The sequence below is a fragment of the Centroberyx affinis genome, unplaced genomic scaffold (genome assembly GCF_046629955.1).
Source record: "Centroberyx affinis isolate AG114_WGS23_722 - 3 ecotype Tasmania unplaced genomic scaffold, CSIRO-AGI_Caff_v1 ptg002431l_1, whole genome shotgun sequence".
Taxonomy (NCBI): Eukaryota; Metazoa; Chordata; class Actinopteri; order Beryciformes; family Berycidae; genus Centroberyx; species Centroberyx affinis.
This window is the reverse complement of record NW_027280675.1, coordinates 1-15271: the sequence shown is the minus strand read 5'-3', so window position 1 is coordinate 15271 and position 15271 is coordinate 1. Positions and strand designations below refer to the sequence as shown.

The following is a 15271-nucleotide window of genomic DNA, read 5'->3' as shown; positions in this document are numbered from 1 at the left end:
GGTAGGAGTCGGACTACTACGCCTACCAAACATTAAGTGAAGTGCTGCAGTTATGCAGTTACATCACTAGGACTAGTATTTAAAAAAAAAAAAAAATTATAATCAGATGATCTGCTTAATGAGGTTGCTTAAGCATAGGCTATAGGGAGGAAAAGTAAGGAAAGACCGGGTGAGTAGGTGAGGATGGGCTGTGGGCTCAAATGTGCAAAAAATAGAAATAGTAATTAATATCCAACATAGGCTACATACTCGTCTATAAAATCCCCCCCCCCAACAAAGATATGTCATCGTCCATCGCGATGTTTCACTGTGGACATCGTCATATGCCAATTTGGTAGACATCGCCCAACCCTAGTGTCACTTTAGCAGAAGAATTGGTATACTATTTCAGAAAATGCTTGTGTGCATTCTTAAGTTTCCACATAAAATACACAACCAATATTCTACTTTTAACTGTTTCAAATGGTAACAAAGATCAGCAATATACTTTTGCCAGAGCAACAATCTTAATGCCATCATCACCCTAAAGTGACAGTCATTTCTCATTTTGTTCTATTCTATCTATGGCATCCATGATTCAGATTGACAGCCCAGAGGCACGCCTGCTCACTTTCTGCTGTTTCCATTTGTGAAATTACAACCCCCCCTTTTCTCCACTACTTGAAATGTTATAGATCGGAGAAGGTTAAAGAATCTCTTGCATAATGGGACTTTTTCTCAGTGTGATTGAGACATAGCCTACACAAGCAGTCATGCAAAAGAACGAGTCATTCTAGTTACACTTTGCTTCTTATTCTGCATTTCCCTGTTCTTCTCAATAAGGTATTGTTCTCCCTCAGAGGTTTCCTCATTTACTGTCAAGATTTTAAAAAAAAGACTTGAATTCACACAAGGAAGGGATCAATGTGTCTCCTGCTGAAGTGTTGACATGGTTGTTGGCTGTTGCAATGGGAAAGTGGCATTGCTCTCAACCCCACCCTAATGCCAAGGATATCAATTAGCCTAAGTACTGATCTCACATAAAGATAATTTCACATGTTTTAACCTACTTGCTCAGGGACTGGAAGTGGCCAGACATACTGGCCAATTGAAACTTCCATGACAATAGGCATGGATGGAGCCCAGCCTTTTCATGTACTACACCTTAGGCATTTCGCATTAGAAAAGGAGCAGAGAGCCATCTCTTCCATGTAACATGAATAGCATTAACGCACTGAAGGTATTCCCTTCAAGCATTGAACCAAAAAGATTGTCAAGTTGGGTTTGCTACACCCATTTAGAGAATTTTGACCACATTTTGATTGTGAGGTGCACCTGTGCTCTGCTGCAGGGCAAAAGTGGATACACTTTTGCAGTACAACCAAATTCAACACATAAAGCCTCTAAAATGTTTAAATGCAAATGGCTAATGGAAAAACTTTTTTTTTTTATCAATTCACGTGTTATCCATTTCTGTTGTTCTCAACTTTCATCATATTTATTTTGGACATGTTGTTAAAACTTCTATAATGAATGATTGGCATTAAAAATGTATAATGTCAAATCAAAAAAGTTGCTGTTAATCTGAAAAGGAACCGGTTTCTTGTATTGTGGATGTTGTGAAAAAAGGCTTTTCTTGGAAAACTCTTTTGAACTTTACATGAATATTTTGTGCAAAACACACTGTGTGTGGTAATAATATGGTATTGTTCATAACAGATTTATTGACATTTATGACTCTTTGTACACAAAGTCCTAGGTAAACCACAGTGGCTGTGGATGGATATAAAAGCCATGAAGGCTGAGACTGCTTCTCAGGATCACACCAGGTAGGCTTCTATAGGTATCCTGATACTTATTCTTGATGTTTAATTCTTATTGTTGGATCAGGTCACTGATTAAATTAATGGAATTTTGAATTGTTAATGGGCCTTGCTTTTTCTATGAAGTCAATATGAGCTGTTTTCACTGATGCTAGAGCTATATCATCTGTCCTGATACTATTCTTATTTTTATCAGATATGGAGAGCTGTGTATTTATCACTGTCCCCAAGTAAAATAGCACAGTTCATCCATGTGAACAATGGTCTTTGAATATCTAAATAGCTTTGTGGATTCCACAGAATGCAGCGCTGTTAACATGCTACACCCCTTGTTATTCTTTGCCAAAACCAAAACCAAAGGAAGAAATCAAATCCCATTTGGCGATTAGAAACTGCTCTTTTGTATAGCACTGATGGGGTGGCAATTATACTTGAGATTTTGGGTTCATGACAAGGTTTCACTTGGGCGGGATCTCTCTTTAGAAGAAGCCTAAGAGTGGGTGTAGCTGTTAAACCTGTAATATCTCAAATAGAGGTAGACATAGCCAACAGCTCATTTGCACAAAGACCTTTGGGAGAGAAATCATGTGTTTGACCACTGGCTATCCATGCGACTGTTTGACCACTGGAAATCCATGTGAACCATGTAGGATGACAGCCAAAGACAGTGAGAGAGGAGAGGAGGCCCACCTGTCCAACAACATCAATGCAGCGGGTCAAGTGGGGAGCGCTCACTGTGAACCCGACCTAACCCTTTCCTCCAGCGGAGTTGTGAGGGAGCACGGCAGAAACTGGGGTTGGCTGCTGTCTGGGATCATTTCTCTAAATGTTCTGATCCTGGGCTGCGCCTTGGTCAGCGGCAGCGCCTACAACAATGTGGCCATCGGCTCCCCTGACCTGCAGATTTTCCTCATCATTCTCCTCCTCCTCACTACCATCTGGATGCTTTATTATACCATCTACATGGCTAGGAAAGATCATGCTGTCTTTTACCAGGACGGCCACGCTGGACCCATATGGCTCAGGGGTAAGAACTTTTTCATCCCTGTGTTATATTTGCTTGTGAATCATTCATTTAGTTACTGACCAATTTGTAATGGTTTTATAACTTTTCCTTATTCTACATTTTCCCATTCCATGTTTATTTTTTTCCTTCAGGAGGACTTGTGCTGTTTGGACTCCTCAGTCTTATCATGGACATTTTCAAGATTGCCAGCTATGTGGGCTACCTCCACTGCGATTCTGCTGTCAAAGTTGCCTTCCCTGTCGTGCAACTTCTTTTCATAATTGTGCAGGTAAACATGCCAGCATCCTACAATGATCACAACATAAATGCTGAGTGACTGAGAAATCAATAATTTAATTTGGTCTTTATAGTTACAAAGTTTTTGATTATTGTGAAATCAATTTTCAGACATACTTTCTGTGGATCCATGCCAAGGACTGCGTGCAAGTGCAAAGGAACATTACACGGTAGGTGATTAATAGATTTTCCTATCTGTTGCATTATTCACTGTCATTGTTAAAATGCTGTGTCATTATGTCTCATAAGTGTATGTGCAAGGTTTTTAAAGGAATATTTCACTTTGATGAAACATTTTAATTTAGTAGAAAACGTAACTGTTAACCTTTTACATTTGTTGCCTTGGAAATTCAAAGTGACCATATTATTATGATCAGGATTATGAAAAAGGAAAGCAATACAGTGTTAACCTGGTGGAAGCCAATATCAGTAACTGAACTTATATGAGTGCATGTGTGCTAAAAATTATGACATTTTTCAAAATATCACTTAAAGGGACATCGGCTAAAAGCTTAAAGCTGATCACAAATACTTTTTGTTTCTCATCATTGTTGCCTCTTCCTTCTCTCTTTTCCTCCGATTTCCCCCCCTCTTATTTAGCTGTGGGCTGATGCTGATATTGTCCACAAATCTAGTTTTGTGGATGACAGCGGTCACCGAGGAGTCCCTTCACCAAACAATTATCCCAGAATATCCAAACACCACTAAACACTCTGGTCGAAGAATGTACAATGAAAAAGGTAATCAACGTAGATGAAGCAATCAAAGTAGATAAAGCAATCACTCACATGTAAAATAACACTTCTCTCATACTTTCTTGTCTTTCAGCAAGTTACGGTGATGATAAATGCAAGTGCAGCCACTCTTCATGTAGCGTCTTCAAGGACGCCTACTACTACCTGTACCCCTTCAACATTGAGTACAGTCTCTTTGCTTCTGCCATGGCCTACGTTATGTGGAAAAATGTTGGTAGAATAGCAGATGAACACCACCACCACAGCGCCACGTTCCGTCTCAAGGACGTATTTCTGGGTCCTCTGACGGGAATTCTCTTGGTGGTGGCGGGTCTAGCAACATTCATAGTGTACGAGGTGGAAGTGGAGAAGGAGGACGATGACAAGAGAGACAGAGTGCTGATGATGCACTTTATCATGAATGTAGTGATAGTGAGCCTGATGTCTGTCTCCACTGTGGTCGGCTGTGCCATCTACAGGCTGGACCATAGGGAACACGTCTCTGAGAAAAACCCCACACGCAGTCTGGATGTGGGGCTGCTGGTGGGAGCGTCGATGGGACAATTCATCATCAGTTACTTCTCTATTGTGGCTCTGGTGGCAACCGGTGCCAAGGGCTACCTGAACGGCCTCAACCTGGCCTGGGCAATCCTGACTGTGGTCCAGCTGGGCCTGCAGAACTTCTTCATAATTGAAGGCCTGCACCGGGAGCCCTTTCACGAGCCGCACCCCGTCAATGTTTTTACAAACCCATACGTGCTGCAGGCGAGCAAAGAGCTGAGCAGCCTCGAGGGATCAGACATGGACACCAAGTCCAGCCGGGTACTCACGGCCCACAGTCTGCACGGCCACATGTCGCACATTCCTGAGCACAGACCCAGACTGACATGGAAGAGGAGGGTGCTGAAGGAGGTCTGCGCCTTTCTGCTGCTCGCCAACATCATCGTGAGTACAGTTCTTCCTCACTGTAGACTCTTCAAACTCACTGTTGTTGTTAAATCCCTCAAATAGTAAACATGTTCTCTCTTTTTGTCGACAGCTCTGGATCATGCCTGCATTTGGTGCTCGTCCCCAGTTTGACCATGCCACCGAAATTGAATTCTACAAATTCAACATGTGGGCTGCTATTGTGAATATTGGACTTCCTTTTGGAATCTTCTACCGAATGCACTCAGTCGCCAGTCTCTTTGAGGTGTTCCTGACCTCGTAACGCCGCAGGAGGAGGGAAGTGAACGGCGAACTGTTTTGACATTATATAAAGCAGTTTTGTATAAATTATAGTTTGTTTTGATGATGATACTCTGTTATTTCTTTATAAAGTTGTGAAGTGGAATATATACTGTATATTGACTGGCATGTATCTTTACTGTATTGTCTCTCATTATTGTGCTGTATACTTGGCATTTCATTTTGGGAATGTAAAAATTATAAATTCTATTTTCAAATGTCAAATGATTTCATGGTTCAGCCTGTGTATCCTCAAAATAAAGGCAAGCAATAAAAGAAGCTGAGTGAATAAAGATGAATTCATTGTGTCACCTATTATGATTATTATTAAAATTATTATGATCATTATTATTAGTAGTAGTACTAGGCTAGTAGTAGTAGTAGTAGTAGTAGTAGTAGTATTAGGTCTAACACAAGAAGTGGTGTTAGTAGTAGTAATAGTAGCAGCATGAAACACTTTTAATACAAATTTAGCATTAAGTTTGAGTGAAGATTATTTCATTAGCGGTGTATAAGCTACAAATGCTAAGAATATCTGAATAATCAAACAGTCCTAAGAAATGCTTTTCCAAAGTCTCTGTGAGAAAGAAACAAACGTGTTTTGTCTGCATTATAAAAATCACGAGCAACTTCTGCTCATAATGTGGGGCTGGGTAATGTAATGAAGCCATGCCCAAAAATAGGCGACAGAAGGAAACACGGTGAGGAGCGGCTGCTTGGAATTTAAGTCAGGCAACTTTCCCGACAACTTTCCGTAGCACGGTTTGTTTACAACCACGTCACCAGGAAATACATCTAGAGCGTCAAAATGTTGAGACAGGTGAGCGGTGGGCTATCTAATGTATCAATATTCACAAACAATAGGCTAAATGTACGCGTATACAACACGTTGTAATCGATATATTGCACTTTCTAAAATATTCTTAAGTGTTAATGATGAAATCAGCTGTTCAAACTAAGCTGAGAAAAAGTTGACGAACAGTTGTTAATTGACGTTTAGTCTACTGCAAGTAGCGCTGTCTTTGTTTGCGCCCATTATCACATTTTTTAAACTAACTTTTATTTTTTACTTTACAGGAGGACGCTCCCCTTTTTGGTGAGGATGATGATACAATAAACCAAAGAAAGTCTAAAATTAGGTGAGAGTTTGTGTTGTAATTGTGATCTGACTAGATTCGGTGCTGCAAAGACCGCATCTAGCGACCATGATAGTTTTGAAACAACTCTAAAGAACAGACCATTATCTGTGCTGCAGGCATCCACTGGCCTCATTCTTCCACCTCTTCTTTCGCACGAGTGCCATCTTGGTCTACTTGCTGTGTGAGATCCTCAGTAGTAGTTTCATCGCCTGCATGGTCACCATCATTCTCCTGCTGTCATGTGACTTCTGGACAGTCAAGGTGGGTATAGGCCTGTGAGGTCTCGGTGAGATTGGGAGGAAAGTCTGTGTTCACCCAGCTTTCATTTAGACAGATATTCTGTTTGGTGGTGTTGTTTTTTTTCAGAATGTGTCTGGCAGATTACTGGTGGGCCTGAGATGGTGGAATCAAGTGGATGAAGATGGCAGGAGTCACTGGGTGTTTGAGTCAAGAAAGGTAAGCATGAGTTCATTAGGCACATCCCAAACGCCCAGTGGCCTACCTGCATGAAAAACATCTATGCCATATTCAGTATGGAACTAATCGATAAGGACCTTTCACCAGTTAGGCATTCCCACAGTGTGTATGGCATGGTAACAGGAAATAGAGACAAAAAAATTACCAGAATTCTTCATGTTCATGAAATCTTCAGGTTCATGAAAGTTCATGGAATCTAAAAGCCCTCATTACTTTACCTCTTTACAAAAAATGTCACCATGGTAGCAGCCTAGACTATCCTGAAGGTAATAGAGACCATCCAATAAATATAAGGATATTCAAAGTAACACAGACACTATGATTGTGTTGTTATTTACAGTTTATTGACCGTATCATGCATCACACTTTGTGTCTTTCATTAAGATACTAATTTAACATTTGTCAGACAGTCAGTGTTACAGCTAATATGGCTGTGATGTAGCTGGATGACCTTTTTGGACAATTAAAGATAGTAGAGCACAACTACATTGTCTTCTCTTAGAAATGCAGCGCAGCGTAATGATGACACCTCATGGAGGACAATCGACATGACTTCCAAAGTGCCACTACTGTTCTGTAAAACATTCGAATAACAGATTGAGATGGAGCTTTGTAAATAAATTGATTGAAATGAAACCTTCTTTACTTTTGCGGATAGGCACAAAGTAAAAACACTCCCTCCAGTGCCGAGTCCCAGATCTTCTGGCTTGGCCTCATTGTGTGCCCTATCTTCTGGATCATCTTTGTGTTCAGTACAATCTTCTCCTTCAAGATTAAGTGGCTGGTCAGTTCAATGCTTTTTACCTGAATGACAACTTAATTTCTGTCTGTCAAAACAATTTCTGGGTCATTTCTCATTCCGGTCTCATTCAAATGCAAATTCTGATACCTGGCTGTAATGTTGCCCTCCAGGCGGTGGTAATTATGGGGTTGGTTTTACAATGGGCCAACCTGTACGGCTATGTCAGATGCAAGGTGGGAGGGAAGAACAACCTGAGGAACATGGCAAGGAACTATCTCGGTGTCCAGATTTTTAAACAGGTATGTGAAAAATGCCCATAATTTACTATAATATACATACATTTTTGTCCTATTCACATGTCACCTCAGTATTTCCATTTTATTTTTTTCTCTTTAGGCAATGAACAGAACAGAGGAGCCTTAGAGATAAAGAGAAAGAATGGCGAGCATCTGCAATGTGAGATGGAGTAGAATGACACATTATATTTATGCTTACTTAGTTCCTGTTGAACAGGTGGCTGGTATCTCTCTTTTCTGAGGGTGTATGGGTATTAGTTACTTTACTTACATTTTGGTAACATATATTTTGTGTGTGTTTTTCCTCTTAAGTCAATGACTGCTAAATTGAAGTATAATTGCCAAAAATTTGTAATTATTCTATTAAAATATTATAGTCTGTAGCTCTTTTTGAGATTTAATTTCATACAGCACCTATTTCAATTTCAATTAAAATGTCAACTTTTAGAATTGGTTCGCCTCTGATTCCTACAATTTTTTCCACCAAAATGCACGGTTGGGGGCGGTAATGGGCAGTGTGAAGCAACTGTAAAATTTAACCCTTATAGGTTTTAAGTTGTGGTCTAACACACAAAAGCAAATAATCCTATGATTTTTTTTGTTATTAGAATCTAAATACCACAGCAAAACTACTAAGTCCTCATAGTAATATTGTAACAGAAGAATGATAGTGATTCCATAGGAGATAAAAATACCATAAAGTATGATAAGGTCACATTAAACTCACTATTGAGTACCACAGATACATTATGTCTGTATAGGAATATTAGCCTATAGTTATTCTTTTTTTTTTACCAGGGTAAACTAATGTTAGTGTTATTAAGGCCTATCAGTATATTCACTTATATGGTTCATGGTATTAAATAGCTGTCCATTAACAGCTTTTGTTTGATTAGAAACACTGTCGGTGAAGATGGCCAGGTATCTAAACTGTGTGACCTTCCCCTCACAGCCTAAAAATAACCTTTCTCACATACAACCTAAATAATGAAACAGATCAGAATCTATGAATTTTGAAAATGTGGAGAAAATGAGTGACCTAGGTTATGTCTCCACCTTCACGTCATTCAAGCATCGCCTTTAGCACCGGGAGAACTCTGTCATTTCGATGCACACAAGGACAGAGAACCTACCTCAGGTCAGAGAGACTCAGTTGGGGGTGAGATGATGTCAATTTTAGACGATACAGGCCCCAGTGTCTGGCACAGACTTCCCCTCCCCATTTATTTGTTTTTTCCCTCTTCATAAAGACCCACAGATAGTTTGTATGAATATAGCCTGCTTTGAGAAGATGAAGAGAACAACTGAGGTCTTTCGTCAAAATGTATTACCCTGTTTTTACATATTCTTTGCCTTTTACTACTATTTGTTTTATGTTGTTGAAAACAACACTCTTAATGTCCCTGCAGCATGTCAGCTTTGGCTTTGAGTTCTGCACACTGTTGTGGGCTTATTGTAAGCCTCTGACACCCATTCACATTTTGGGAGTGTTGAGCCCATTCCTAAACATGGGTTTGCCACCTGGTTGGCAAACAGACTACAGAAAGTAGTACATACAGTATCTTCCCAACTTCCTTGTGTAGTTTTAGCTGGTGACCCACAGGGGGAGCTCACTTACTGTTGTGAAAGAGTTGACTGTTGACATTAAGGCAACCTATGATTCTCTCTGTGTCGCTGTAGGTGGGAATGAAAGGGCAACACACAGACATCAAGCAATGGCCCTGACAGGCAAGAGAAGTGGCTCCTTGAACATTGTCAGTAAGCCTAAAACACAGATGAAAAGTCATCATGTGACCATAATCTTGATGAGCCACTTAGCTCCTTTGTGCAACCAGGATCAAATAGTTTTCTCAGCAAGATCCCATCTTGAATCAAGATCTTCTGCAATCTCGTAACAATCTCTCTAGACAGTCAGACAACACTCAGCAAGAATCCACCACTAATGGAAGTTTCTGGACCAGTTAGGACCAGCTAACCCTTCAGGCTCCAAAGATTGCAGCTTCAAGCCCTTCAAAGACTTTGACACAGCGGGACTAAGGAGCTCCCTCACTAAGAAGACAGTGTCATTAGACAGAAAGGCATCTCTGGAGTCACACCCAAACATCATCAACATCAAACACTTTGGTGAGTTCAAACAGAATCCAGATTTTATACCTCACCATTACACCAAGAAATAATACTAGTCCAGATTATTTTGGTTGTTGTTTTCAATGTATGTATCTGTGTATTACAGTGGAAACTGATACCTCCCAGCTATGCTGATTGTGTGCAGACATCACCACAAATAATATAAGGAGACAGGCAACCAAGACAATTGGCACAAACTTAAAAAAAAAACACTGGTATTTCCCTTTAACCTCTCATTAAAGCTTTGTTTTTCTTCACCTATAGCAGAAAGCTATAGACTGCCAGCTGGTCAAAGAGATGTTCAGGGTAAACAAGAGGTCTTCTTATATCATCATCTGTAGGCCGTGTGTTCACTAATATGTGGAAGCAACACAATTGCTTTAGGGCTGTTGGTAAATTGAGAAAGCTTGGTCAGTCCCAGATCCAGACCTGTGTGCTGCTGACATCTCCCAAACTGTCCCAAACCACCTGTCCAGTTCAGTTCACAATGCATCACTACATTTGATTGATTTAATTAATTTGATTGAATAGTTGAAACTCTGTAATCACTTCATAGTATTCTTATATACAACATTATTCTTGTGTTGTCATGCGGCTGATCTGAAATAATGCCATTCAGGCGCGAAAGGTGAAATTCCTTTATTCATTTCTTTGTTTGATTTTCACAGATATGCCAACACAAATTTGACCAAGCACCCTGAGAGGTACAGCAAGTACATCCCACAGCAGAGAGAGAGGTGAGGACACGATTTGACACATCAGACTGAACGTGAGGATAAATAAATGCAACAACAAACAACAGCTTAGGCATTTCATAACCTCTTGTCACTCAACAGATTAATTATTTCTTTCAAGTGGCTTAGAGAAGCTTGTTGCTTATAGTAATGAGGTGCAGTATGAGGCAAGTTAGCTAGTTATATTAGTACCAGAAATCAAAATGATCAATAGAACATGGATAGCTGATAATTACATAGCTCATGGAGGAAAAGTATACAATACCGATAAACAAATAGATCCAGAAATAGATCCTGTCCAGTTTGTTGGCATAGTGCTGGCATCTCATGTTCTCCAGCTCCTTGGCATCAAGAGCCTCCAGGAAGTTGACCACCTTATGGAGCATTTGACTCTCCTCCTCTGCTTTCAGCTGGACGACACTAATGTCAGCTTTGGCTTCTGTATGGATTGAAGTGGCAATTAGAAGAGGCTACATGTGCCATACAGAATGTTGGCCAGAGTCATTGTTTTTCAATATTTGTCTATCAGGATCAGACAAAAGTCTGATCAATTACAGTCTTTCCTCTATTATGTAATATTTCATTGGGCATCAAAACACTTGACTTGGAGTTTTGCAGTATAGACTCTTCACATCTTTCTCACCCTCATCCCCTCTCTCCTCCTTGTCATCTGTGTTTTCCGGTAATGCCTTTTTGAACCTGCGGCAGGAAAGGAAGCCGCCATCTTTGGCCACCCGTGTAAACACCATGGACACCAGCATGCTCAACACCAACAAGACCAGACAAATACAGAAGTGGGTTCCTGTGGAGTATAGCAGCAGGTTAGTGGTAAAGATGTGGAAACTGAGACTCACACTGTGATGCAGACACAGTGCTCATGTAGTTATATACTGCGCGTGTGTGTTTGTGGCGTGCGTGTGAGATGACTGACGGATGATGGGGCTGCACTGGCTGTCTCCGGGGAGCAGGTCATTGAGGATGATGAGGAACATGGTGAAGCTGAGCACCAGTGTGACCTTGAAGCAGTTGCGCTCCCCACCTCCTAGCGGCAGAGAGAAACTGACCACATCAGCCACGATGATCAGAATGCTGGGCAAGACTAGTGATATGAAGGGGTTGAGGTATCTGATGCTCAATTCCACCTGAAGATTAAAGTAGACAGTCAGGATATCACAGCTGAAGTAGGATGGTAAGAGTTTTTTGCATTGCTTTTCATAAGACTTGAAAGACAATACCCTACTATTTTATTCATTTTGAAGCTGACTTATGAAGAGCAAAAAGCATTACCTCTTTCTTAAGACTTTCCAGTCTAAATTTATCAGTCTATTACTAAGACAGAATGCAAGATTTGTAAATGCAGAGGAAGAATCCACCTACTCTAACACATATCATCAATCTGCCAGCTGGTCAAAGCTGGCAGATTGCTGGTTATTTTGTGATGAAGTTTGTAATTAACTTTTTTATTTTCTACTTTTGCCTCAACCTGCCTCATCTACTTCTACTCCAGTTAGTGATTTCCTACATTTCCCAGAGTGACTTTCAGCAACCCCTACAGAACCGCGTGAACTTGTTGCATTCAGCTGTGGGTTGAAGAAAGCATTAGCAATAGCTTAGTAAGAGCAAGAGCACAATACCTTTTCCAGTCTATTGAGGCTACTGTCGGTGGAGAAATTAGTATCTCTGCCTCTTTGATGATAAATTTTGCAAAATGGTGAATCTGGAAAGAAGCCCTTGCTCTTTAAATCTGAGGGACTGACACCAAAACCTGACATTTACCATTGATGTTTTGCACAGTTTAAAAAAAGCCTAGTATCAAACTCTGTTGTAGCTGCACTGGAAATATCTTGAAGTGATGTCACGCTGTACATTTGTCCGGTTTTCCATGGGAATAAGAAAAATATACCACCAAACAACAAAATTGCATACATTTTTTTTGTTTAGTTTTTTAACAGTGTTTAAGTGTTTTATGTTTAAGTGCCTGAAGTTTAATACCAGTATTGCAAGGATATGGTGGATCGTTACCTATAATAAGGATAAATGACAGGTCCTCTAATGTATTTACTTACCATGATGTAATTGCGGTCATCTCTTTTTTTTTGGAGGGACACACCATCAGTGCGCCAGTCTCCATGGTTACCATCAATCATCTTCAAATGTCCCATTCTCAGCTCCATTCCACATCCTGAATAAAATGTAGCCTATTTCAGCCTTGTTTACTTTGAATATTCAGAAGGCATACTGACAGAATATATATTTTGAACCAGATAATATCGAGGGTTTGGCGCAAAAGTGACATTTTGGCTGAAAATAAGTTCTTACATAAACTAAGTTAACACAAAGGAGAAAAACAAAAAAGAATCAAGTGAAAGTTTGGTGCAAAAAGGGCGTTACTCCACTTTTGCCCTGATTAAAGCTTTATAATTATCTGCACTTAACTCCCTCTGCACCCTGAATGATGTGTTACATGACTAAAACTGCTAAAATGTCACAGAACAGATTTTATGAAGCATAACTGGAAAAGTACCAACTAGTTTTCTATCAGATTGCATGGCAAGGATTATCATCTGTGTGGTTCATTTTAGATAACCATTTAATTTCACTTCACATTTACATTTAATTTCACTTGACTCAACACATACAGCGATATCTTATGATGCTGCATGGGATCAGTAGGCCTACTAGACCTAGTAGGTCTGTCTGTGCAGCAGAGGGTGACTAATGGACCTCATGTTGAAACAGTTATCATAATTCATTACATACCTTGCCATACAATGTCTCATAGACACTAGTGCTTCAATTCGTTTACACCCAAATTCAGTTACACCAATGTCTTATAACTGCAGTTCTAATGCATCAATAAGCATTATATTTTCTTACAAGCTGCAATATGTATATATATATATATATATATAGACCTACTAGGTCTAGTAGGCCTACTGATCCCATATATATATATATATATATATATATATATATTATAGTAATAGAAAATTACCAGAAAAGCTTATTATCTGAGATTACATTTTAACTGTTATGGAACTGTTATTTAAAAACAACCAAAACAAATAGGTTTATATGCAATATCAGTTTTCTGAAAAAAGTAAGAATAGTTCCCATATTGTGTTTGCAATCATTTCAACTGTTGTTTTTGCTCACCTGTACCATTAGGAAAGTGTCGCCCACGGCCCTTTTGCTTGAAACCATTGATATAATATTGTTTGTTTATTATTATTATATTATATTACACTTACCGAGCACTTTATTAGGAACACCTACACCTGCTTATTCATGCAATTATCCATTCAGCCAATCATGTGGTAGCAGTGCAATGCTTAAGATCATGCAGATACAGGTCAGCAGTTTCAGTTATGTTCACATCAAGGTGGTCATGTTCACATCAAGCATCAGAATGGGGAAAAAATTTGATCTCAGTGACTTTGACCATTGCATGGTTATTGCCATGCCATGCCAATACTCAAACCAGACGGGCTGGTTTGAGTATTTCTGAAACTGCTGATCTCCTGGGATTTTCACACACAACAGTCTCTAGAGTTTACACAGAATGGTGCGAAAAACAAAAAAACATCCAGTGAGCGGCAGTTCTGCGGACGGAAACGCCTTGTTGATGAGAGAGGTCAGAGGAGAATGACCAGACTGGTTGGGGCTGACAGAAAGGCTTCAGTAACTCAGATAAGCTCTTTACAACTGTGGGAGCAGAAAAGCATCTCAGAACGCAACATGTCACTTTGGTAGCCGGTTGACACTGAGCTGAAAGCTGATACCTACCCAGTATTAGTAAGGTCTTCCTAATAAAGTGCTCGGTGAGTGTATATTAATATTGTATTATTACACAGAAGACAGCATAGTAATAACTGAGCTCACCGTCATTGGCCCAGGCTTGGATTGCAACAGGACATTTGTCAGCAGCAAAGGGATAGTTGAACAGGTTGACTTCACAGTCCACCTCTGCATTTATGATCACATTGTGCCTCACGGTGCCGTTGTGGTACACCAGCAGATCGCGGGAGCTGTGCTTCATAGTTGTGCTTACTCTACAGACATGAGAGAAACCAGGTGTTTCAGCTTCAAGATGTTCATGACTTGAATGAGAATTTAGTGGGAGGCTATAATGAAGACATGAAAATGAACTACAATCCACAAAGAAAACATGACAGGATAGTTTGAGAGTCTTATCTGATGTAAAAGACTTACGCATTAGTTACATGGAGTTCTGGGTCCAGACTTTATGTACTGGCAGGACGACCTCATCATATGGGTAGACTGATGTGTTCCATGCCAAGTCGGGATCCCTCCACATCTGTGGTTTAGAATCAAAATGACAGTGATTAAAACAAACTAAGAAGAAGTGTTTTCTCTTTGATCATTTGAAAGTGTCTTGAAGCTTACAATTGTGGCTTGCAGACGACTATCAAAGCGGAGCTTCTTTGTGTCCTGTTGAAAAAAAATGAACTAAGGTTAGGCAAGGTCTAATCGCTCTAGTGTTGGGGATGCTGTAACATTCTTTGTGTTTGTCTGTGTATGTCAAAATACTGTAAAAACTGTTACTGTGCAATAAGATGAATTATGTAAAGGTTTCAACGTTTTAGGTTTTCATCAAAACGCATTGTCAACAAATTTTCAGCAATGAGTATAGCTCTGAAAATAAACTTGTTGATTATTTTTCATTAAT

The 15271-nt window shown here is 39.8% G+C and overlaps 2 protein-coding genes and 1 pseudogene across 2 annotated transcripts; 2 read left to right on the top strand and 1 right to left on the bottom strand.

The window, feature by feature from the left end:
• Positions 1-2387: 2387 nt before the first annotated feature.
• On the top strand, positions 2388-5329 carry otop2 (otopetrin 2). The gene is made up of 6 exons (XM_071533799.1): positions 2388-2829; positions 2961-3097; positions 3217-3275; positions 3706-3845; positions 3934-4784; positions 4879-5329. Exons 1-6 carry the CDS (start codon positions 2388-2390, stop codon positions 5047-5049), a joined length of 1800 nt encoding a protein of 599 aa, XP_071389900.1. The 3' UTR covers positions 5050-5329.
• A 479-nt stretch (positions 5330-5808) lies between these two features.
• LOC139656271 (Golgi apparatus membrane protein TVP23 homolog B) lies at positions 5809-8156 on the top strand. Its single transcript, XM_071533793.1, has 7 exons — positions 5809-5886; positions 6144-6205; positions 6322-6466; positions 6572-6661; positions 7341-7466; positions 7595-7723; positions 7821-8156. The coding sequence occupies exons 1-7, from the start codon at positions 5875-5877 to the stop codon at positions 7845-7847; spliced, it is 591 nt and encodes a 196-aa protein (XP_071389894.1). The 5' UTR covers positions 5809-5874; the 3' UTR covers positions 7848-8156.
• A 2347-nt stretch (positions 8157-10503) lies between these two features.
• On the bottom strand, positions 10504-14899 carry LOC139656270 (5-hydroxytryptamine receptor 3A-like; annotated as a pseudogene).
• Positions 14900-15271: the final 372 nt, after the last annotated feature.

Bases quoted from the DNA above. Each gene is read 5' to 3' on its own strand.
- otop2 (XM_071533799.1), top strand. From the start codon at position 2,388: ATGTGTTTGACCACTGGCTATCCATGCGACTGTTTGACCACTGGAAAT. The intron at 2,830-2,960 runs GTAAGAACTTTT...TTTTTCCTTCAG, and splicing joins TGGACCCATATGGCTCAGGG to GAGGACTTGTGCTGTTTGGA. The intron at 3,276-3,705 runs GTAGGTGATTAA...CCTCTTATTTAG, and splicing joins GTGCAAAGGAACATTACACG to CTGTGGGCTGATGCTGATAT.
- LOC139656271 (XM_071533793.1), top strand. The intron at 6,467-6,571 runs GTGGGTATAGGC...GTTTTTTTTCAG, and splicing joins GTGACTTCTGGACAGTCAAG to AATGTGTCTGGCAGATTACT. The intron at 7,467-7,594 runs GTCAGTTCAATG...GTTGCCCTCCAG, and splicing joins CCTTCAAGATTAAGTGGCTG to GCGGTGGTAATTATGGGGTT.